Below are 24,498 nucleotides of genomic sequence, written 5' to 3' on the forward strand. Positions count from 1 at the left end.
TTTTTCATTCTTAGAGAGGCTAAAATGAGTTTCTTTATATGTAGTCCCTGAGCAATGTTCCCAAAACAGCAAAAGCAGAACCAGTACAGCCTTTTAAGTCTTAGCTTCTGTTGTTACACAGTGTAAGTTTTGTTACATTATATTGGTCAAAGCAAATCACAAAGCAAACTCTATATACAAAGATGGGGAAATAGATTTCACCTCTTCATGGTAAAAAGCTGCAAAATCTCATAGCAACAGGGCACAGACACATACAGCATGGTTTCTTGAGGACCATTATTTAAATAATCTCTTACACAAACTAAGTGACAGCTTGATACACTGCCTTTTGAAAGGAAAAGTCCATAATTTTTGACATCATGCTGAGACATAAAATATATGATTTTGTTTTGAGAGCTTCATACAGCACTCCAAACTCTTTTTGTGGCATTTTAATGAAACTAGGATGCCTTCATCTTTACACAATATAAAAAGAGATCCTCTGAAATGTTGTAATCTCAGTCATAAAATAATGTAGGCACTAATAAAAAGAATTTCGTCAGGTGTCACAGTGAGAAATATTGAGACAAATGGTTGGGATAGAATTTGTAAATAATTCATTCATTTTGATGGTATTATTAAACTAATGACAAAATGAGTATTAGAAAATAGATTAATGCAAATAGTTTTTTGTTTTTTTTTTTTTTAGCAGTAGACTTTTTCAGCAAAGTTGATCTTTCTGTGGAAACATACCAACGGCATGCTAAAGAAGGGAGAAAGAACTGAAGTCTGCTCTGAATTTTTGTCAAAATACATTCAAAATCACAAATTGTTTTTCTAAAATACATATTGTTTTAAGGTCTTGATACAATATCCATTTATAGAACACTTAATATGTTTCAGACATTATTTATTAAATCCTTACTATTAACCCCAATAAAACAGAGACCTAATCCTTGTGGCCTTTTAATAGACAGGAAATAAGGCTCAAAATATTAATCTACCTGTCTTAAGTGGTGGCACTCCAATTTAAAGTCATCATTTTAAGATTTTACTTAGTGCTAATGTCATTACTGCCATTCAAATCTTTTGTCATAGCAAATCATCACCATGTATATTTAAAATTTTTCAAAAATATTTCTTTTCTTAAATAATAGTACAAATAAGATAGCCTAGTTACAAAGGTCTTTTTAAGAAGCAATTGGCATTTGATGAATGCTAACAATATAGGTAACAGGTTGTAGATGGAGTACTTTACACATATTTTTCCATTTAATTTCCCAAAGCCTTCTATACAATAGGCAATGTTTTTTTCAAATTTCACTTAAGAAATAGTCTTAGAGAGGCCCTAGCACCTATCATACTGTATAAATCAGAATCTCTATGATCAGTATTTTAGAAATTCTTCCAAAAACTTACTAATGTGCAACCAGAGTTGGAAGTTATTACTTTAAATTGTTTGCTATACATTGCTAGGAAAAAAAAATGATGACATAAATTTGGGGAAGGCTAGAGCAAACTGAATAGCAACCATTTCATAATTTTCTTATCATTACATCAAAATTCCCTAGTATTTACAATTTTTCATTTCAAAGTCATACACTAATAGGTAAGAATTTTAAGATATGTAAACACATTTTCTGAAGGAAATACGTTTTGCTGACACATTGCTAAAATGAATTACATTTTAATGACTTCTGAAGCTTTAGAATTTTAAGATAGAATATAATATAAAACATGGGGTATTTGTGATTGGGGGGAAAACATACATGCACATGAATTTACTGCTTAAATCAACATTAGCGTTTGCTTTTATAGAAGCATTTAAGAAAAAAAATGCAATTTTGCTGTTCAATTTTCTAACAATTCAAAGTCTAGTCTCATGTGATCTATCATTTTTAAAGCAGTACCTTCAAAAAATTCACCTGCATCTTTTTCTGAAATCTTTTCAAAATCTACTCCCTAAATTAACTCTATTTGAATATACCTGAATACATTTCAATGTATTAGTCTATTGCATGGTCAGCTTATGTGTGTATTAAACAACCAACGATAGCCAAGTATTACCCATCTATGTGTAAACCTATGTATAAATGAGTAGATATGGCACTTGAAATTTGTGTCTATATTATGCATAAATCTACTACTGCTAATATACTTAGGCTTAGTAAGGTATCCAGTACGTTAAGGTACTAAAATCACCAAGTTACATAAAAAAATTAAGACTCAAGCAAAAATGTTACCTTGTAACATATTAAAGTGGATAAATCTTCTCATATCAAGTAAATTAGTTTTAATAATCATTTTCAGTTCTTTAGAATCTTGAATATTTTAAGTTGCCACTTAGTTCAGAGACTTAACTCTTAAACCACTATAGGAGTTTCAGGAAATTCAATGGATCTCATGCAAGATAAAAACTTACCAGCAAATTTGATGTGAAATTTATTTTCAGGCTTTAATATCTGGACATACAAAGGACAATTTGGAGCAAAATCTTTCACAGCCCATGCTCTCAAAATTGTTTGGTGATCCTGAAGTGATCAAAATAAAAATATCATAAGTTACAATTTTTATAATATATAAAGTAAAAATAAGCAATCAGTTTGCTTTGTCACATTCATAGTTAAAACTTAAACATAAAAAGTACTGTGAGGACTTGTTAAGAATACCTATTATTTCCATAGAAGAAGATAGTAATAGCTAATTTAATCATAGCTAATTGCTAGCACTTAGAATATTAGAAAAGATTAAGAGAAAAAATAGCTAGACAGACTTAAAAATAATTTTCCTAGAAAATTCCAGCAGTCAGAAGCTTTCAGACATGTAGCAAAACTAATAATTTGTAATAGGAATTTCCAAGGAGAAATAAAAAACATATGTATAATAATAACATGCTTAGAAAATTACTTTTTAAAATATAATAGTAAAGGTAAAAGAAATTTGACTTGTGTGCGTGTGTGTGTGTGTGTGTGTGTACCTGTGTGGTATGTTTGAAGACATAAAAAACTCTTAGACATAATAAAATATATCAAAAAAGTTTTTAAAAAGACATTTAGACTAAGGAAGGGAATCAAAACCATGCTTAACACGAACTCCTTTACATAGTAGTCACCCAATAAATTCAATGAATTGAAAAAATTCAAGGAAGATTATTAGAGAAATATGCCACAGAGTTAGCTAATACATTTTTGAAAAGGAAGCACGGAAATGCTCTAGGGTAGCACTGTCCATATAACAGCCACCAGGCACATAAGGCTATTTAAATTTGAAGTGTCTAAACTTAAAGTTAAGAATTTAATTACTCAATCACACTAGCCACATTTCAAATACTCAAGGCTGCACATGGCTAGTGGCTGCCATGTTAGAAAGCAGAGGTATGTAAATTTTTCATCACCACAGAAAGTTCTATCTGACAGCACTATTAGTGGAAGGAAAGGAAGATCCAAAATACAGATAGGCACAAGGGACTGTTTATCCAAATGTAGACAGAAGAAGCTGTTTTTTATGGTTGGAAACTGCTATAGACAGAATGATCACTTCCTCCCCAGATTTACACGTTGAAATCCTACCCCACATTGTGAAGGCACTAGGAGATGAGGCCTCTGATAGACCTCATCATGAGGGCAGTCATCATGAATGGAATTAATGCCCATATAAAAGACATCCAAGAGAGAGCTCCCTCACTTCTTCAGCCACGTAAGGATGTTGCAAGAAGACAACTATCTAGGAACCAGGAAGCCAGTCTTTATCAGACATTAGGTCTGCTGGCTCCTTGATCTTGGACTTTCCCACCCCTAGAATTGTGAGCAATACATTTCTGTTGTCTATAATCCACCCAGTATGTGCTATTTTGTTATAGCAACCCAAAATATGATAGTAACTTTAAGTTACATGAAAGTTGATGAATGGTAGTCCAGCATGGTTTACATGGACCATATGCACCTTACAGGCAAATGTTCAAATATCAGAATGAGCCTAATAATTCTACTAAGATTCATCAAGTGAATAATTGTTAATCCATTTTACATGCTTTTAAATCTGAGGTTTGAGGATTATAGATAATTTAGTGGAGGATTACTGTTATTTCTCTTTCACTAGAAGTACACAATTTTAAAGGAGAAGGAAAAAAAATAGAAAGTAAACCACTATATAAGTGGATGCCAAGTTATGATTTTTATCTTATTTTATTTCATTATGTTTAGCATTGTGCTGAAGATAATGGGCTATTGTAGGGTTTTTAACCCTACTTCATCCCTCAATATCTAATTAGACTTGGACAAGTTAAAGTTCCTCATTAGTAAACTGTAGATATTCTGTATCTTACAGGATTTCTGTGGTGAAATAGACAACACACATACACCTTTTATTAGAGGTTGGCAGTCAGTTATTGAAAAAACATAAGTTGTTTTTCTTATTATGTGTATCATCTTAGTAGTAGTAGAAGTAATATCATTAAGGATAAAAGGTAAAGAAGAAAAATGAATTTCTTAGAAAAAATTTAAAGTGAGACTTATCTGCTGACACCAGCAAAAAATGTAACATTAATAATAAAAGAAGAAATAGAGGAGGTCAGGAGCCTTATCAATATGAAAGAATAAGCTCCCAGTAAATTGTCCTTGCATATGACAACTATTAAAAAATCTGTAGAACAAGCATATAAAGGCCCTAGTAAATCAACTAAAGTAGGCAGAATTTAGAGGAAAATTAAAACTTGGAGGAAGTATCTTGCATGTCATAATTTCCATGTTTTTGCTGCTGTGACCTGAGGGCAGCTTTGCTTACCACAACCGCACAAGTGGGCTAAAACTCCAGAGAAAACCTGCCAGAACAACAAGAGAATGGAGCCTGGAGCAACCAGAGCCACCAGAGACAGGAAAAGGGAGAGGCAGCAAAGAGAAACCACAAATTCTGTGAATGAGTGTAAACAACTTTGGCTGACCTCTGAACCATGAATGCATGGGGAAGCATAAAAACAATCTGAGCTGACATTTGTGAAGCATTACCAACCCCAATGGTGATGGAGTTTTCTTTATTTTGAGTTTAAGCAACTTAGCCTGTGCTAAATTGAGAGCATTAACATTCTTTGGAAGAATACAGTAGAATCCAAGGCTCCGCAACATAACACAATATACAAAATCCAACGCAATATTATTTAATTCGTGAATTTCCAGAAAAATGTGACCTATTTGCATGGGAAACAAACAAAATGATAATCAATAGATGGTAGCTACTAGACAGTCTGAGATGTTAGAATGAGCAGAGAAGGAATTAAAGCTTCTACCAGAACTATGATCAGTAACGTAATGAAAAACATGCTTGTAATTAAAAAAGAAAATTTCAGCAGAGTAATAGAAAGTATTTTTAGATTAAAAAGCCGAAGTTTATGAAAAAACATATTCACTATATGGGCTTTGAAATAGATTGGGAATGACAGAAGAAAGGAGTCAGTGAACTTGAACATAGATCAATAGAATTTACCCAATTTGAAAAACAAAGAGAAGAGGTAAGGAAAAGGTAACAGAGTTCAGGAACTTGTGTAACACGGTAAAAAGGTCTTACATAATATAATTGAATTCACAAAAAGAAAACAAAAGAGAAAAAATAGCAGAAAATGATTTGAAGAAATAATGACTAGAAACTTTTTAATTTTGTAGAAGACATACACTTATAAGTTCAAGAAAATTAGCAAAATCTAAACTATATACATAAAAAGATAATCACGCCTAGCCACACTGTATTAAAACTGTTAAAAAACAAAAATGAAGACAAAATCTTGATAGCACCCAAAGAAAGAGTCATATGGCCAACGACTCTCATCAAAAATCATTAAAGCCAAACCACCCTGGAAAAAATTCTGAAGTTTAGAATGAAGGAAAAAAAGCTATGAAACCAGAACTTTGTATCTAGCAAAAACTCCATTCAAACAGGAAGGTGAAATAAAGGACTTTTTAAAATAAAGAAATCTAAGGATATGTACTGCCATTGGAATCATACTACAAGAAAAGTTTATGAAAACTATGTAAGCTCAAGGAAAATGATAGCAGGGAGAAATAACTTCAGAAATAAAACAAGAGTAACAAATGCTTAATGTTGTAGTGACTATAAAAAACATTTCCTCCTAATTTCCATAAAATATATAATCTGAATAAAGCAAAATTTATAATATTGTTTAGTGTAGTTTCTAATATATGGATAAATTATTACATCTAACAACAATAACATGGGACAGTAGAAAAGGAATAAATGCAAGTTTATAATTTTAACAAGTGGTATAACAATGACACAAATCTGATATGAAGCAGTAAGAATGTGTACTGTAATCCCTACAGCACTCACAAAAAAGAAAAAAAATTCAAAAGGCATATCTAAAAAGCCAATAGGTATACTACATTCAATACCTTACAAAACCAAATAATAAAAAATGTGGGAAAGGGAAAACAGGAACCAAAATCAGAGGAAACAAACAGAAAACAATTTAGATAGAGCTATATCTAACCATATTAAAAATGACATCAAATGCTAATGGACTAAACATGTTGAAACACAAAGATGTAGATAGCAAGAAAACAAACAACTGAATTTAAAATGGGCAAGAGATCTGAACAGACATCCGACCAAAGAACATATACAGATTAGAAGAATGAAAAGATATTCAACACATGTCATTAGAGAGTTGCAAATTAAAACAGTAAGATATCACTAAACACTTTTCATAATAGCTAAAATCTAAAATGCTGAAGACACCAAATACTAGAGAGGACATAGATCAACAGGAAGTTGCATTCATTGCTGGGAAGGAATGCAAAATGATACATCAATTTTGGAATACAGTTTGACAATTTCTTACAAAAGTAAATGTACTCTAACCAAATAATCCAGCAGTTGGGATACTTAGTATTTACTTAAATGAATAGAAAATGTAGGTCTCTACAAAAACCTGCATGCACATGCTTAAAATAACTTAATTTATAATTACAAACACTTGGAGGTAACCAAGATGAACTTCAAAAAATGAATGGATAAACCGTGATACATCCATACAATGGAATATTCGGCAATGCAAGAAATACACTATCAAGCCAAGAAAAGACATGCAAAATCTCAAATGCATATTGCTAAGTGAAAAAAAGACAATCTGAAAAGGCTGCATAATGCATGATTTCAACTATATGTCATTGTAGTAATGCAAAATTATGGAGATAGTACAAAGGTCAGTGGTTGCCAGGTTGGGGAAAAGAAAGGACGGAAGGATGTATAGGTAAAGCAGAGAATAGTTTTAAGACCCTAAAAATATTCTTTGTGATATGATAATGGTGAATGTATGTCATATTACATTTATCAAAACCCACAGAATATACAATACAAAGAGTGAACTCTAATGTAAATTATGGTTTTTAGTTAAATAATTTATCAATATTGGTTCATTAGTTTCAACAAACATGCCACAATACTGGAAGATAAAAATGGGAAAATGGGGTGTAGGGGGAGAGGAGTGTAAGGGGTGAGATATGGACGTTCTCTATATTTTTTGTTCCATTTTCTCTGTAAACCTAAAATGGCTTAACAATAACAACAAAAAGTCTAGTTTATTTTTTAAAAAGTAAGTGAGAAAAGCATGATCTGTAGAGTCACCAACATTGGGCTCTAATCTTCACTTCAGAGCTTACAAAACACATGAGTACAGGGAACTTACCATGGATCTGATTCTTCTTACAGAAGTTTTGGTTATTGTATAATGGATGTGTGCAACTTGCTTTTCTTCTTTATCTTAACCCTTGGCAACAGTTGACTTGTAGACCACTGGCTCCCTAAAACATCCTCCTTTGGCTTATCTGACATCACACACTTGGTTGTCCTTTGACATTCTTATCCCAAACCGAAATCATCTTGCTACTGGTAGTCCTCCCTTTTCCCAAAGGAAAATACTACCAGATGCTAAATCATCAGCTTCTCTGTCTCACTTACCTTACATTTAGTGAGTTCTCAAATCTTGTTGATTATGCCTCTAAATATTGATCTAATAGATTCCACTTTTCTCCAGCACCAGTGCCATAACCTGATCTAAAAACTTATCACTTCTGGCTTGGAGTAAGGGCAACAGCCCCCCAGTCAGCCTATCTCAAGCTTTATAACATTTTTTCACTAATTCTGTAATGTTATCAGATGAAGTTTTTTTCCAACCAAAATTCTTATTGTTAAAATCCTATAGTGGTTTCCTTTGTTTCGGCATCAAATTCAAACTTCTTAACAAGGTGTACAACAACCTTTATTAAACTTTTCCCAAACTATTTCCTCAGTCTTTGCATTCTTCCACCTAGTGATAATGCACATTCTCCACTCAGATAACCAGCATTTCTCACCTAGGACCATTTGCCAAGAACATTCTTTACTGGTTCAGCCCTACTAATGCCTCTCATCCCAGCTAAAACGTCACTTATCTAGGAAGCCTTTTCTTCTGACTGCTGGTACACTAGGATAGATGATGCTACTTGATCCCATTGTATTCTGTAAACAATTAACCCCATCTAACATTTAACATTTTGAAAAGTTGGTCCTCAGTAAACTATAAACTTTGTGAAGGCAAGGGCCATGTCTACATTTTGCTCACCCTAGCTTATTCCCAGAACCTGGCATTCATTTGCATATCACAGGTGAATAAGAAAAACAATATTTACTTCATATCGATAGTTTGAACATTAAATGTGATAATACAATGAGCATTAGGCATATAGAAAGCATTTAGTAAATATTTCAATTCAATGCCTGAATACATGGGATAAAGTACCTATTCTGAAATCTTCCTTGTTTTATTTGTAATTTATGCCCTCACAAAACAGAACAAACATCAATAATTTCGAGTGGATCATTAAGTGAGGAAAAAGGAAAAGAGCTATATAACATGGCATAAATATCACATGAGAAATACAAAAGAAAAATTTTCCTAATACAGATAATGAAACTAGCAAAGAAACATGATTTCACTTCATTTTTTTCTAAAAGCAGAGGATAAGATTGATTTTTTTTTTTTTAATTTTCTTGGGGACAAATTCATCCTTAAGTGCTCCATATTTCTAACCATAGAGTAAAATGTTTATTGTGATAACTTTAGAATAAAAATGCTGTAATAATAAAGGTAGGTAATTTGGGACACTATCACATCATCTGGATGTTTATTGCTACTGTGAAACAGAACATTTTACAAAAAGTCAGTTTGCCTAAAAATTAAATTAGTGAAGAATGTCTCCATAAAATTCAACTTAATAAATTGTACTATCTAAAAGATATTGATTGTTGTTCTGAGGACTTACAATAAATAACTTTACCTATGGCAGGAATTATTTTACTGAAATCCAAAGAACCCATTAAATAACTCAGACATTTTAGATGAAATTTTATACATGAATTATTTACCTATCCATAAATTTATAATTTTTATTGGACTCTCAATTAGAGTCTGTCACCTAAAAGTGATAAAACATTGGTTTGATCAAAGGCATCAGTTTCCTTTCAATTTTTAATTTATAAAATCCATCTGCAGCACTTGAAAATTGATGTATTTACCACACATACTTCGAGTATATCTTGCTAACTTATTCATTGGACACTTTATTTTTTAAGATTACTAGTATATAAAGTGAAACTGAATTGTAAAACTTAAAATAATACATGTAGATAGATTTGTCCAAAATTATAGGTGATTGAGCAAACTAATCACAAACACTTATAAAGAACAAAAAAAGTCTTATGGCAATCTGGAAACAAACCTATCTTGAAAACATTCTAATGTATTGTTGTATAAACAATTCTTGCCAAATGTATTCCTTGCCCAGAGAGCAATTTCTTCACAGAAATCCCTATGAAGGCCTCACAGTAGATTGGACTCAAAAGCACCTTCAGTTCAGGGTCTATTTTGTTCATAATTAGAACATCCAGGTCTAATATGTAGACTGTTAAAAAGTATAAGGTTAGATTACATATACATATATCAGGTAATATCAAAAACTGAAGGTAATTCTGATACAGAGGATCCATAGTATCTATCATCTATAACTAATTGACCTAACTTTATGACTGAATTAAGAAAATGGTACATTTCATTGTGATTAATTGTAATTGATGTCTTCAGAGAAGTAGGTTTCAAATATGGTACATCTTTATTTTAAATACAAAAATAATTCAAAAGTGCTCTTAAATAAAAATACTTTAAAAGAAAACAGCCAAAATCACTAAAAAATACTCTACCATTAAAATATGTTGCTGCATTTTACAATAGAATAGCTGGCTATTAGAAAGTAGAACATCAGGCCAACTAGTTGTAGTCTAATTAAACCAACCTATAGACTCGACAATGACCTAATCTTCATGAACAATCTACACTAAAGTCAAAAAACAAAAAATTAAAAGAAGACTTGGTCTAGCATTCGGGGCCTCAGCATTCAAACTTGTATGGCTGTAAATATAATTTTGTCCTCCTGCCAAGTTTCAGCAGAAGGGATTTAACAGTGTATCTGGGACTGAAACATTACCTTGGGTTCTAGTTTTAGGAAAAAACGTCCTTGCTTTTTCAATGATCTCTCAGGGACTGTAATTCTGATTTTGATTCCCACTCTTGTGACTGAAAATGTACCACTCCTTACAGATACTTAATGATAAAAACCTGCTTGCCTGTCGGAATCTCCATATATATTATCAAAATCTTACCAGAAATTTTGGGACTTGCCAATTCAAAAGCTTACTTTTTGTTTTTCCTTGTAGAGTAGCTAAACTCATTTTGTACTCTTTCTGAAAGCTGAAGCACTGTATTGTTTCCTAGTCCTTGGTCTGAGTTAGAGTAATTCATCCAGAATGATACACGCCTTAAATTGTATGTTTTACTTACTTAAATCCTCTCCCAGGTTTTGAAGAAAACTTCCCTCAACACCAAATCCAATTCCAGATCTTAAGCCTCTTGAATTTTCCCTGATCTAGTTACTCAATTTAACACAGTCATGACCACACTATCCAAAAACCTCTTGAAACTCACTGGTATACAAATGTCAAATGAATAGTAAAGTGATTCGTAAAGAGGTCAGATTATCTTGACAGCGTGTAACTGAAGTCCAGTGATGTACATCTGTCAAAAATTTACCAAAAATTATTTCTGAGTGTACTGAAAACTCAGTTATATTAGGGATATCAAGGTATCTTTTCAAGTTTAAAATTCTGTGATTTTTGAGAATGGTAAGGAAAATATTTTTGAAAACAAGTCACTAACCACTGGGTTGACTAAAGACATAAATAAAATTGCAAAATCTCCCAAAAGAATCTAAGGTACATTTCATCAGGGAATGACATAGTACAGATGATTGTGTGCTTGTTTCAGTGCCTGAGGTGGATCTTCTTAAAACAAAACATAATTGAAAAAAACAGTGAAAAAGTTTCCGTAGCAAACATTTTATTTCAGCTCTTTTCTCATGCTGTCAGAAGGGTACATGAAGGGAAATCACTGAGTGCTTGGTGATTGTTTGCTTTCTTTTCTAAGATACCATATGTTCAAAAATGCATGTAATAATCAAGAATAAATATGTCTTTGACATTTAAGAGGAAAGTCAGCAGCATGAGCCGGGAATAAAAACATTTTTTTTTTCAGAGTTACAACTTAAAGCCTTGGGAGTCAAATACCTAAGATGCCTCAAAGTTTCTCCCCTCAGCGTGAATAAACATTAGACAGATTTCCTCCAGACTGTAGGCCTCTGACCTTTCTTTACTTAGAACGTTTATTGTAGAAAATTTTCCATTATAAATTCTTTCTCTGCTCCTTTGGGATGTGAATCTTCCCTCTGCCACTTGCCAGTGTTTCTCAAGGGCCCGGAGCCTCCCTCTGCCCTGATAATCTCAACTGTTATTCACTAAGCAAATGGAAACAAGAAAAATCAACTTCCACAAGCTCTTTTCCATGGGGCCACAAATATACCTTCATCTCTATCTATATATACTCTTTTCCCGTTTGTTAAAATAGATGAAAGTTTTACACCCTTATCCAAGAAAAACCTTCCATTCCTGCATAAGATCACCTCCTATTATATTCTTTCATGACCAATTTTGGTAGATATTTACCATATTTACTCACCGAAATCTTTCCCACTAAAAAAAAAAAAAAATGAAAAAAGGAAAAGGAGGAAACAAAGCTTTCATTGATCAAACATTACCCATCAGTTACTGCCCGATTTCATTGCGCTCATGTACAGAAAACACTTTCAAAGTCCATAATTGTTGCCTCCAATTCCTTTTTCCTATTAAATTTTGAACCTTTCCAATATAAAAATTTAAAGATACGAATTTCTCTTCAGATGCTTGTAAAGCTGCATTCCATACAATTTAATGTGTTGCATTTTCATCATAGTTCTTCTTATTTTATCTTTTACTCATGGGTTGCTTATGGATGTTTTGTTTTATTTCCAAGTATTTGGGTATTTTTCAGCTGTGTTTTTATTATTAATGCCTCATTTAATTCAATTATAATCAGAGAACATATTCTGTAGGTTTTAAATTCTCTGCCATATCTTTTATGGTTCAGAATATGATGTATCTCTGTGAATGTTTCATGTGTGCTTGAACACTGGAATTCCATTTTTTAGTGTAATATTCCATATGTCAATTAGATCAAGCTGGTGACAGTGTGTTCAAGTTTGTTATAAATCTACTGATCTCCTGCCTTTTTATATTGATTGATAAGATAGAAGTGTTGAAAATTATAAGACAAACTGTAGCTTTTTACCCCTCCTTTCAGTTATGCCATTTTATACTTCATGTATTTTGAGAGTTTTCTTTATATATATAGCACACACACACATTTAGGAGTGTTATTTTTTTAATGCACTGATCCTTTACTCAATACAAAGTATTCCTCTTCATCTTTGGTATGAGTTCTTGTATATGAGTTTTCTTTGCTTAATATAGCTACCTTCCACTTATGTATGATTAGTATTTGTGTAGTGTATCATTTTCATCCTCTTATTTTTCTATTTATCCCATCTATTCTTTGTTCCCTTTTACTGCTGCCTTTTGCATTAAATACATTTATTGTTCCACTTAACCATATAGGTTTTTAAAATCTTTATTAAGGGCCACCCTAAGGTTTATAACATACACCAGTATATATTACACCCATCTTTCAAATAATGCATAAAGAATCTCACTACATTATGTTCCGTTTTTTCAGTCATCATGCTAGAATGTCATTCATTTTACTTGTTTGTTATAAATCCCACAATATTGTCATTATTTTTGCTTGAAACAATAAATAATATTTTTTAAATTTCAAGTTATATTTACCAACATATTTATCATTTCTAGCTTTCTTAATTTTTTCATGTGAATCCAGAGTGTCATAAGACATCATTTCTATTTGCTAAAGAACTTTCTTCAACTTTTTTCTAATGTAGATCTGTTGGCAGTATAAACCAAATTTCCTTTTCTATTCATCTGTTATTGGACACTGTTTATTTTGATTTCTTGGCTATTGTGAATAATACTACAATGAACATAGGGGTATAGACATCTCTTCGGCATGTTGATTTCAATTCCTTTGGATGTATCACAGGAAGTGGGATTTCTCAGTCATATGGCAATTCTATTTTAGGTTTTTGAAAAACCACCATATTGTTTTTCATAGCTGCTTCACTATTTTATATATCCACAACCAGTGGACAATGTTTTGAATTTCTCCACATCACCATCAACTCTTTGTATCTTGATTTTGACAACAATCCTAAGAGATATAAGGTGATATCTCTTTGTTGTTTTGATTTCCTCTCCCTGATAATTAATGATGTTGATCATCTGTTCAAACATGGTACTTTTTGGCCACTTGTATGTCTTCTTTGGAGATATTTCCATTTAAGTCATTTGCCTACTTCTTAATCAGCTTATTTCCTTGTGTGTGTGTGTGTGTGTGTGTGTGTGTGTTTGGTTTCAGTTTTTGCTACTAAGCTATAGAAGTTCCCTATATAGTCTTGAAATTTATCCCTTATTAGATATATGGTTTGCAAATATTTTCTCCCATTCTTTGGGTTGTCTTTTCACTTTGATTTTTTCCTTTGCTATGCATAAGTTTTTCATTTTGTTTAGCTGGACATAATACCACTTGTCTATTTTTTATTTTGTTGCTTGTGCTTTGGTGTTATAACCAAGAAATCAATGCCAAGACCAAAGTCAAGCTTTTCCTCTGTTTCAATTTTACGATTTCAGATCAAGTTAAAGTCTAATTTTTTTGTGTGTGTAGGATGTAAGATCTCAATGTCTTTTCTTTCCTTCTTTTTGTTCCTTTCCTTCTTTCTTTCTTTATTTTCTCCTTCTCTCCTTTCCTCCCTCCCTCCCTTCTTTCCTTCGTTTCTTCCTTCCTTCCTTCTTTTCCTTCCTTCCTTTCCCTTCTTCCTTTCCCTTCCTCCCTCCCTTCTTCCCTCCCTCTCTTCCTTCCTTCCTTCCTTCCTTCCTTTCTTTCCCTTCTTTCTTTCCCTTCCTCCCTCCCTTCTTCCCTCCCTCTCTTCCTTCCTTCCTTCCTTCCTTCCTCCCTTCCTTCCTCATTGCTCTCTTCCTCCTTCTCTTCCCACCTTCTGTTTTTCCTTCCTTCCATCCATCCTTTCTTCCTTCCTTCCTTCCTTCCTTCCTTCCTTCCTTCCTTCCTTCCTTCCTTCCTTCCTTCCTCCCTTCCTTCCTTTTTTCCTTCTGTTGAAGAGACTATCCTTTCCACATTGTGTATTCTTGACAACCTTGTTAAAGATCAGTTGATTATATATGCATAGGGTTATTTTTAGGGTCTTTATTAGTCTATATGCATGTATTTATGCTGGTATCATATGGTTTTAATAACTATAGCTTTGAAATATATTTTTAAATCACGGAGTGTGATACCTCCTGTTCTCTTCTTTGTTCTTAGGATCGTTTTGGCTATTCTGGATCTTTTGTGGTGCTATATTAATTTCAGGATTGTTTTTAACTATTCCAGTTAAAACAAAAAAAAAGGCCAGTGAGATTCTGATGGAAATAGTGAACACAGGACATCTTTCCATTTTCCATTTATTTATGTCTCCTTCAATTTCTTGGAACAATGTTTTGTAGTTTTCAGTGTACTAGTCTTTCACCTCCTTGATTAAGTTTAATTATAAGTATTTTATTCTTTTTGAGGGCTATTGTAAAAGGAGTTATTTTCTGAATTTCCTTCTAATGGTTCATTGTTAGTATATAGGAATGCAAGTAATTTTACTAAATTGATTTATTAGTTCTAACAGTTAGTTTTTTTTCTGGAATCTTTATAGTTTTCTACATAAAATATTTACCCCTTATCCACAGGGGTGGGGGATATATTCCACGACCTTCAGAGGATGCCTGAAACTGTGGATATTACCAATCCCTGTATATACTGTGTTTTTTACTAAAGATACACTCTTATGGAAAATTTTGTTACATGATTTTTCTGAGTATATTGAGATGGGAATATATTTTTAAGTTCTTTATTCCATTAATGTGGTTTATCACAGTTATTAATTTTAGTATGTTGAACTATTTTGCATTCCATGGATAAATTATACTTGACGATGATGTACGAGCTCTCTGATATGATGTATGAGCTCTCTAATATGCTGTTGTGTTGATGTGTTCTATAAATAGTGAACTTTATGATTATCTTAGGTTAATCTTAAATGATTTTTAATTCATGATTCAATTTATAATGTCTGTCTTTCAGAACATTTGATATGCTCTCTCCCCACCATATTTAATACTTTTTACTAACATTATACACATTTATTTAATGTCAATTCTTACTAGTACATAAGATGTCACTTAGGACTTAATGTCACTTCTACTAGTAGATAAGCTCCATGAGAATGAAAATGTTTTACTGTTTTGTTAATAACTGTATGTTCAGCTAGTATGTCAGTGTTTGGGGTACAGAATACTCAATAAATATTTGTTGAATGAATACTAGAAAAGAAGGAATCATATTTGAAAATGGAGATAATGTTATACTGGGGTGCTTTTTCTTCCTTGTACAGAATACTATGCTCAATTTGGAGTGGGTGGCAACAGATTACATCAGTTAGCCTCCTAGAAATTTGAAGCTAGATAAACTAAGACCTGTAAACATATGACAAGACAACAGAATAGTGAGTGGTAAAAAGGAGCTTTACAAATAAGTTAGCAGCCCCCTACCCCCCAGCACACACAAATGTACAGTATGGTAATCAACACATAAAATATATAGCTGCTTTTGAAAATTTTGAGTAAAGCAACACAAAAAGGAAAAAGAAAATGTAATCAAAATGATCACTGGATCTTCAATAAACAATATGTTCATACTCATGCAATTCTAAATGTTTATTGAGTTCGACACTTAGAGTCATCAAATAATGGCAGACGTCCTCATTTTGTTTAGAGAACAAAAGGTAAATGGTATCAGTCTTCAAATGCACAAATGTAACTTCAAAAATGAAAATTGGGAAATGAAAAATTGAGATTGAAAGTCAGAGGAAAAAAGAGGTCAGAAAATGTCATTTTCTTACAGGGCAAGGATATAAAGTAGATTAATAATTTAATAGATACAAAGTTAATATATATTTTTTAAGGGATAAACTAGGATGGAAAGGAGTAGAACAGAGAGCTGATACCAGAAACTATGTATATATGTCATTCTTATTATAATATTTAAACAGTAGTACCACTTTTATTTTCAAATATGTATGCCACTTGAATAATAAGCTAAGCTATTATCAACGTGGGGAGAAGTTTGTTGTAAAGGTAGAGGTTTGGGATTTGGACTAAACTGGGTAAAATTTAGACTGTCACTCTGGGAAATCTATTGAACATCTCTCAGACTTGGTTTTCTCATGTATGAACAAATTGTGGTATTAAATGACATAATATGCACAAAATGCTTGACCACATGAAAGTGACTTATTAAATGTCAAAAAAAATGGATCTTTTTTTCCATTTTTTATTAATTGGACTTGAAGAAAAATGAGCTAAAATATGTATATTAATAGTAGAAACGTTGACTAAAACTACAACCCTAAAAAATTGCAAGATTTTTGCAGATAATTAGCATTATGATGTTATAAATCTTTATTTTTTTCTTTTTTTTTATTATTGTAAGTTCTAGTGTACATGTGCACAACATGTAGGTTTGTTGCATATGTATACTTGTGCCATGTTGGTGTGTTGCATCCATCTACTTGTCAGCACCCATCAACTCGTCATTTACATCAGGTATAACTTCCAATGCCATCCCTCCCCCCTCCCCACTCCCCATAATAGGGCCCGGTGTGTGATGTTCCCCTGTCAGAGTCTAAGTGATCTCACTGTTTAATTCCCACCTATGAGTAAGAACATGCGGTGTTTGGTTTTCTGTTCTTGTGATAGTTTGCTGAGAATGATGGTTTCCAGCTGCATCCATGTCCCTACAAAGGACACAAACTCATCCTTTTTTATGGCTGCATAGTATTCCATGGTGTATATGTGCCACATTTTCTTAATCCAGTCTGTCACTGATGGACATTTGGGTTGATTCCAAGTCTTTGCTATTGTGAATAGTGCCACAATAAACATACGTGTGCATGTGTCTTTATAGCAGCATGATTTATATTCCTTTGGGTATACACCCAGTAATGGGATGGCTGTGTCATATGGTATTTCTAGTTCTAGATCCCTGAGGAATCGCCATACTGTTTTCCACAATGGTTGAACTAGTTTGCAATCCCACCAACAGTGTAAAAGTGTTCCTATTTCTCCACATCCTCTCCAGCACCTGTTGTTTCCTGACTTTTTAATGATTGCCAAATCTTTAAATGTAACCATCGTATAAAAAAAACTGGGCATCTTCTTTAAAAAGCGTATGTCATGTGCTTTATTGTTTTTAAATAACATTAATCTAGAGTAGTCAGAAAGCATTTTGATCACAGTGAAATTACACTTAATAATTTTTCTAAATAATTTTGGCCATTCAAAGAAAAAAGAAAAATTTACTGAGTCATCTGCTATGGCACTTTCAAATTCATGATTATTTACTGTTTTTCTAATAAAGAATACAAAATTTTATGTAGACATACATTTATTTTTTGTAAAATATTGCTAATTCCACAGCAGAGTATTTGTAATGCTTATTAATTTTGCATTTTAATATTATTCAGAAATTCCCCTCTCCAATCAGAAAAATATACACAGACCAATTCTGGGACTGGCAGTGTTTGCCTAGTTTTAACACTGTTGTCATCAAAACAACAAAATAACTTATTCAGTTAATTTTACAAATTCAGCAATAATAATTCAATATGTACTTTTTAAAAATATTGTGCAATCAATGTTTTTCAAAAGCTGTACCATGCCAAGGATCATAATATATGTAAAAAAAGATTTCATAATGTGTCGGATTGATTTAGAACAACATTGAGGAAAATTGCTTCAAAGTTATGCTTAATATTAACAATTCAATTATACAGATTTAAAAAATATGTTTTTACACGTAACAGATTATTCTAATTCAAAATACTATAAAAAACTACGTTATACTCTGTACATTACAATTCTAAGACTTGCAGTATTTTCTAATAGTCAGAAAATACTGCAAGATTAATCAATTAAAAGTAATTTTTGGAAATGCTCTAACCAGAAATAAACATTTAAAAATTTATTCTAAATCTGTCTTTCTTAAGGAATCATAAACATTTCACTAATTAATTTCACAATGTTATTCTTAGAATAGAGGCTATGGGAAGAAAAAGAAATTTGCTCAATCTTATCAACCTAACAAATATTTCTCCAAGATTCCATGTAATTGACCTGATGTTGTGTATTGCTTTTGCAAATAAAGTAAAAGTTTTGTTTGTTGTTGTTGTTCTCCTTAACTGTGTTGGTAAAGTGTAAAATGTTCCTGTTTATTCTTACTACTTACTAGTGGTTTAAACACAATTTTCAACCATATTGAAGAGTATGGAGCCTAGGAATAAGCTTTGATTGTTATATCTTGTAAGATGGAAAGAGAATTTCCCCTAAATAATTCTCCATAATTTTTCCATATGGTTCAACTATTTAGTGTGAGTGAGTTTAAGAAAAGGGAGACCTGACAGTCTTTAGACAAGTCAGAGTATTTTACATAAGGTAAGAACATACTATGATTCCAGGCCTTCTGACCCTCCCAACACACTGGCTGTGTACTGGAAGCACATAAAATGACAGTGACACTGGCTTGATCATATTAAGGGCCAATGTCAAAACATTTCATTTTCTTCTAAATGAATATCCAAGAAAAGTTTACTGCATGTGAAATGATTCAGTTGTAGCAGGACTGTTTAATCACAAAGGAGGAATTGGTTATTCTCTTCAAGAACAACTTACTTGGGGAGAGGCAACTAAAAGAAATTATCTGGACCAAGCTCTCCTGTATTCACCATACAGTCCCTAGAGAATGATACAAACAAAACAAGCAGACCTCGACATTGTGAAAACTGGAGAAAACATGCATTTATTAACTTTTGAGGAATCAAAGAGCAAAGATTTCTACTACCCTCATTGAGTTTACACCAAATGTTGGAGGAGGAGTAGTGCCGTTTGAGAGAATTGTTTAATCAACCTCTGTATAAGACATAATGTAGTGTTTGCATCAGCAACTATGCCAGATCCTTCCTAAGAAACAATACATTAAATGGGAGAATGTTAATTACCAAGCAATGTGGTGTCCTCTATGCTAACACTGTTAGCTACTTAGCATAATGCATAATTTGTATACATCTTTATTTGAATGATTGTGCTCACCAATATACATATAAATGGTTTTAAAAAGACGTGAATGATACAGCCTATTGTTGTGTCCAGATATAAGCACATTAGGAATAGTCTGCTTTCTATTTTATAACCAAGTCCCTCAAACCTTCTATCTCTCCAAGGGCTGTAGACACTTCCATGAGTCCCTGTACATCCAAACATAAAACAATTAAAAGAGATTCCAGTCTTTGCCAAAGTAGCAGAGATATTGTACCGCTCATGAACATGAGTTTTTCTTCCTTACCCTTTCTGTCTGTCAAGACCTAAAACTACCCAGTAACCAGGACTCAAAGGCACTCTCTTGTTGTCCCTTTGTTCAAGATGCCCCAATTCTGACACTGACTTCCCTGGTAGGTTTTTAAAAATTTACTTGTTTTCCTTTTATAATAGTCCCCCTATCCACAGTTTTACAGTTTTGCCTTCCCACAGTTTCAGTTACCCAAGGTCAACTTTGACAGAATAATATTAAAAGGAAAATTCTAGAAATAAACAAGTTATATGTTTTAAGTTACATGCCATACTAAGTAGCACAAAATCTCACTCCCTCCCACCCTGTCCCACCCAGGACATGAATCATCCCTTTGTCCAGTATGTTCACACTATATATGCTTCCCACCCATTAGCCACTTACTAGCCGTCTTAGTTATCACATTGGCTCTTGAAGTATTGCAGTGCTTGTGTTCATGTGGCCCTTATTTTACTTAGTGGCCCAAAGTGCAAGAGTAGCGATGCTGCCAATTTGGATATGCCAAAAAGAAGCCATCAAGTGCCTCCTTGAAGTGAAAAGGTGAAAGTTCTCAAGTTAAGGAAAGAAAAATATCATATGCTGAGGTTGCTAAGATCTATAAAAAGACCGAATCCTGTATCCATGAAATTGTAAAGAAGAAAAAAGAAATTTGTTCATACTATATATAGGTTTTGGTACTATCGGTAATTATACCAATAATTAGCATCAATTGGGGATGTTGGAAATTATTCCCCGTGGATAAGGGGGCTACTACTCTACCTACTGACCCCTCTCTATTCTGCTAAACTTTTCACAGCTATATATGCTACCTGTTTTACTAAACAGTTTTTCCGAAAGTATAACAGCTATTGAGTTCTACCTATTTTATGAAGCTTCACTTGGCATGCCTTATATCTTCTCCTGATTCACAAGTAAAAGTAAGACAGAATAATTTAATTAGTAAGTTTAGATGAAAGTTGAATTTAAAAATATATAAGTATCCATCCCCTCAATCATCTATCCTTTGTGTTACACATAATCCACTTATACTCTTAGTTATTTTTAAATGTACAATTGAATTATTATTGACTATAGTCACTGTTGTGCTATTAAATAGTAGGTCTTATTCATTCTTTCTATTTTATTTTATACCCATTAACCAAGCCAATCTCCTCATCACCACTCCCCCACTACCCTTCCCAGCTTCTGGTAACCATCCTTCTACTCTCTATATCCATGAGTTCAATTGCTTTGATTTTTAGATCCCATGCAATGTGTGCCTTCCTGTGCCTGGCTTATTTCACTTAACGTAACTAAATACATCTATTATATACTCACAGAAAAAAATTTAAAACAATATTAATTATCTATAGCAGAGGTCAGCAAACTATGAGGGCCTGGAGAACAAATCCAGCTTGCCACTTTTTCTTGTAAATAGATTTTTATTGAAATACAAAAAAAGTACATATATAAAAAATACAGGCAGTTCAACTGCAAATTTACTCATGTTTATACTGACATCTCAAGGGTTACATGAAACTCATGTAACAAGAAGCCTGCTTACCTCCTCACAACTAATGGCTCATTTTTCAGATTAATGAATTTTTCCTAGACCAAGGCATATTCTAAATCACATTTAATTAAAAATACTATCAAACCTATACAAGTGCATAGTTCAAAAAGACAAGTTCCATAACATGTAAGTGCAGCCTCCTCTCTCCTTCCTACTCTCACACCATATTTCCACTCCACAGAGGCAGTCCCTTTACAGCCCCAAAACTAGGTATTCTCTTAACCTCCTTCCATATTTCTAACTGATTTTATTATTATTTCCTGCTTTTCAATTTAAATTATTATCTACCAGCTTTCTATTATGAAACAAAAAGGTATATCTTTCTTCTCATCCCTCATTCTGAATTTCCCTTTTCCCATCCTTTGAATATACAAGTCATGAGTCACTTAGCGATGGGGATAAATTCTGAGAAATGCATCATTAGACGATTTTGTCACTGGGCATAGACTGGACTTACAGAACCTAAATGGCACAGCCTAGCACGTACTACGCTGTAGGGTATAACCTATTGATCTTAGTCAACATCATCACCGACATGTAAGCTCTGCACTGCTAAGTTTCAACAGCTATGATGTCACTAGGCAATAGGATTTTTTCAGCTCCATTACAATCCTATAGGACTACCATTGTATATTCAGTCTGTCACTGAAATGTTATGTGGTGCATGACTGTAGTTCAATAATTTTTTTAAAACCAATCTTCAGTGTTTGCATTATTATGGCTGTTTTTCATAATATGGTATGTTGAGTGCTATAATTATATTTCCAATCTTGAGTGATCTGTTTTCCTTTCTAACTGTCTCTTTTGACCTTTGTTAGTTTTCTAACCACTCGTTACTAATTTAGAATCTGGCATGCATTAGTCTGCTTGGGCTACCATTAAAAATATACCCCAGATTTGGCCGGGCATGGTGGCTCACACCTGTAATCCCAGCACTTTGCGAGGCCAAGGCGGGCAGATCACCTGAGGTCAGGAGTTCGAGATCAGCCTGACCAACATGGAGAAACCCCATCTCTACTAAAACTACAAAAATAAATAAATAAAATAAAAATAAAAATAAATAGATGAATAAATATTTTAAAATTGGCCAGGAATGGTACCTGGAAGGTGGAGGTTGCAGCGAGCTGAGATCGAGCCATTCCACTCTAGCCTGGGCAAGAAAAGCAAAACTCGAGTCTCAAAAACAACAACAACAACTACAAAAACAACCCAGATTCTATGACTTAAACAAAAGACATGTATTTTCTCACAGTTCTGGCAACTGGAAGTTCTAGGACAAGGTCCCATCATAGCTGGTTTCCTCTGAGGCCTGTGACATTGGCCTCTTCACCTGGTTACTCTGTGTAGACATGCACCCCTGATATTTCTGTATATCCTATTATTTTATTCTCCTCTTTTAAGGACATCAGCCATATCAGATTAGAGTCTACCCTAATGGCTTCATTTTAACTTAATTATCTCTTTAAAAGCCCTATATCCAAATACAGTAACATTGTGAAGAACTAGGAGTTAGGGCTCCAACAAGTGAAAATAAAAGGGGAGACGCATTGCAATCCAAAACACGTGACCAGAAGTGGAAAGCTGTTCTCAATACACTCAACCACATCAGGTAACACCAGCTTGGTCTCCTCCCCAGAGGTGGCCTTCCCGAAGTTCTCCACTCCCCACAATGGTCTGACTGCTGGCACTGAGAGCCTGCTGTTTAGGGTCCACTTCCACCATTAGTATGGAAATTTTCATTCTCTTCTGTGGTGGATCCCCTGAAGCTACTTCTCTTTCACTCATTCCTTGTTTTTGGTAAACACATCTTCCAGCAGCTTCCAGAGAGTTGTGCATTCTTTAAAATCTTTAGTTTATATAAATAACTTCTTTTTACCTTCTTACTAGACCAAACTTTTGCCAGGATACAAAATTCTAAGTGAAAAAATATTTCCTTTCAGAATGTTGAAAGCATTGTCCCACTGTCTTCTGCCATTACTGATGAGAGGTCTGAAGACATTCTAACTTTCCACCCTTAGTTTTGAATATTTTCTTTTTTCTCCTATTTTTCCTCTTCCTCATATGCCTTTTCCTTTTTACTTTGGCTTTTCTTTTGTTTCCTTCTTCTTGACCAGCACAGAACTTCTCTAGTCCTAATTGTATAATGACTGGGCCCTCTCAATTTGACAATTTCTGTGTGGAAAATTTGAGTGCATTATGTCTTTCATAATATTCTACCCCAGTGTTTCATAAAATCCCTTTCTTAAATTCCTACTATATTGATATTGCTTCTCCTTAGCTACCATAATTTTCTCACCTTTTAAATTCTTCTTTTACACTATTTGGTTTTATTGATTATTTTATTATTCTTCATTCTTCAATGTCCTTAGGTTTACGTTCTAGGCTTTTTATTAAATTATTCATTTGTTATGCTAGATTTAATTTCCAGGAGCTCTTTCAGGTTCACTGAATGTCTTGTTTTGTTTTGTGATCTAGTCTACTATACTTGTTTTATGTATGTACGATATTCTCATATAACTAGGAATATTTATTAAATATATATTTTAAGATTGATTTCTTTTCCCAGAACTATATGGTATTGTTTGTTTCTTCTGAGTTTCTCTTTTTGTGCATGTGTTTTTTGTTTGTTGCTTATTCCTTCTTGTTCTTGTTAGAAATGTCCTCAAAGCCCTGTGTCTGGTGTCTGAATACAAGTAGGAGTTAAGCACTCAAAAGAGATTAGTATTTGAGTGTAGGCAGAGAGCTTTTTTCATATAGATTTTATTTTAGAGTTATCAATTTTTAATATTGCACCAGGGAACACCAGGTTTCATATCTCTGCACACACACACACACACACACACACACACACACACACAGAGGCACACACTTTTGATTGATTGATAAAAGGCATTTTATCTTGTGTTGAATCATTTCCCCCGAGGAA

At 33.2% G+C, this 24,498-nt stretch overlaps 1 protein-coding gene across 9 annotated transcripts in view; it reads right to left on the reverse strand.

Moving 5' to 3' along the window:
- KCNT2 (potassium sodium-activated channel subfamily T member 2) overlaps positions 1 to 24,498 on the reverse strand; it is a 398,651-nt gene that overhangs the window by 181,964 nt on the left and 192,189 nt on the right. For all 9 annotated transcript variants that reach the window (XR_012428599.1, XR_012428601.1, XM_005540295.4 and 6 more), the window contains one exon: positions 2,402 to 2,510. Coding sequence is in view for 5 of the 9 variants with exons in the window: in XM_005540295.4 (XP_005540352.1) it covers positions 2,402 to 2,510 (109 nt within the window). In the remaining 4 variants the exon portion in view is untranslated. Of the gene's footprint in view, positions 1 to 2,401; positions 2,511 to 24,498 lie in introns of those variants that run through there.

Source organism: Macaca fascicularis, chromosome 1, assembly GCF_037993035.2.
Source record: "Macaca fascicularis isolate 582-1 chromosome 1, T2T-MFA8v1.1".
Lineage (NCBI taxonomy): Eukaryota > Metazoa > Chordata > Mammalia > Primates > Cercopithecidae > Macaca > Macaca fascicularis.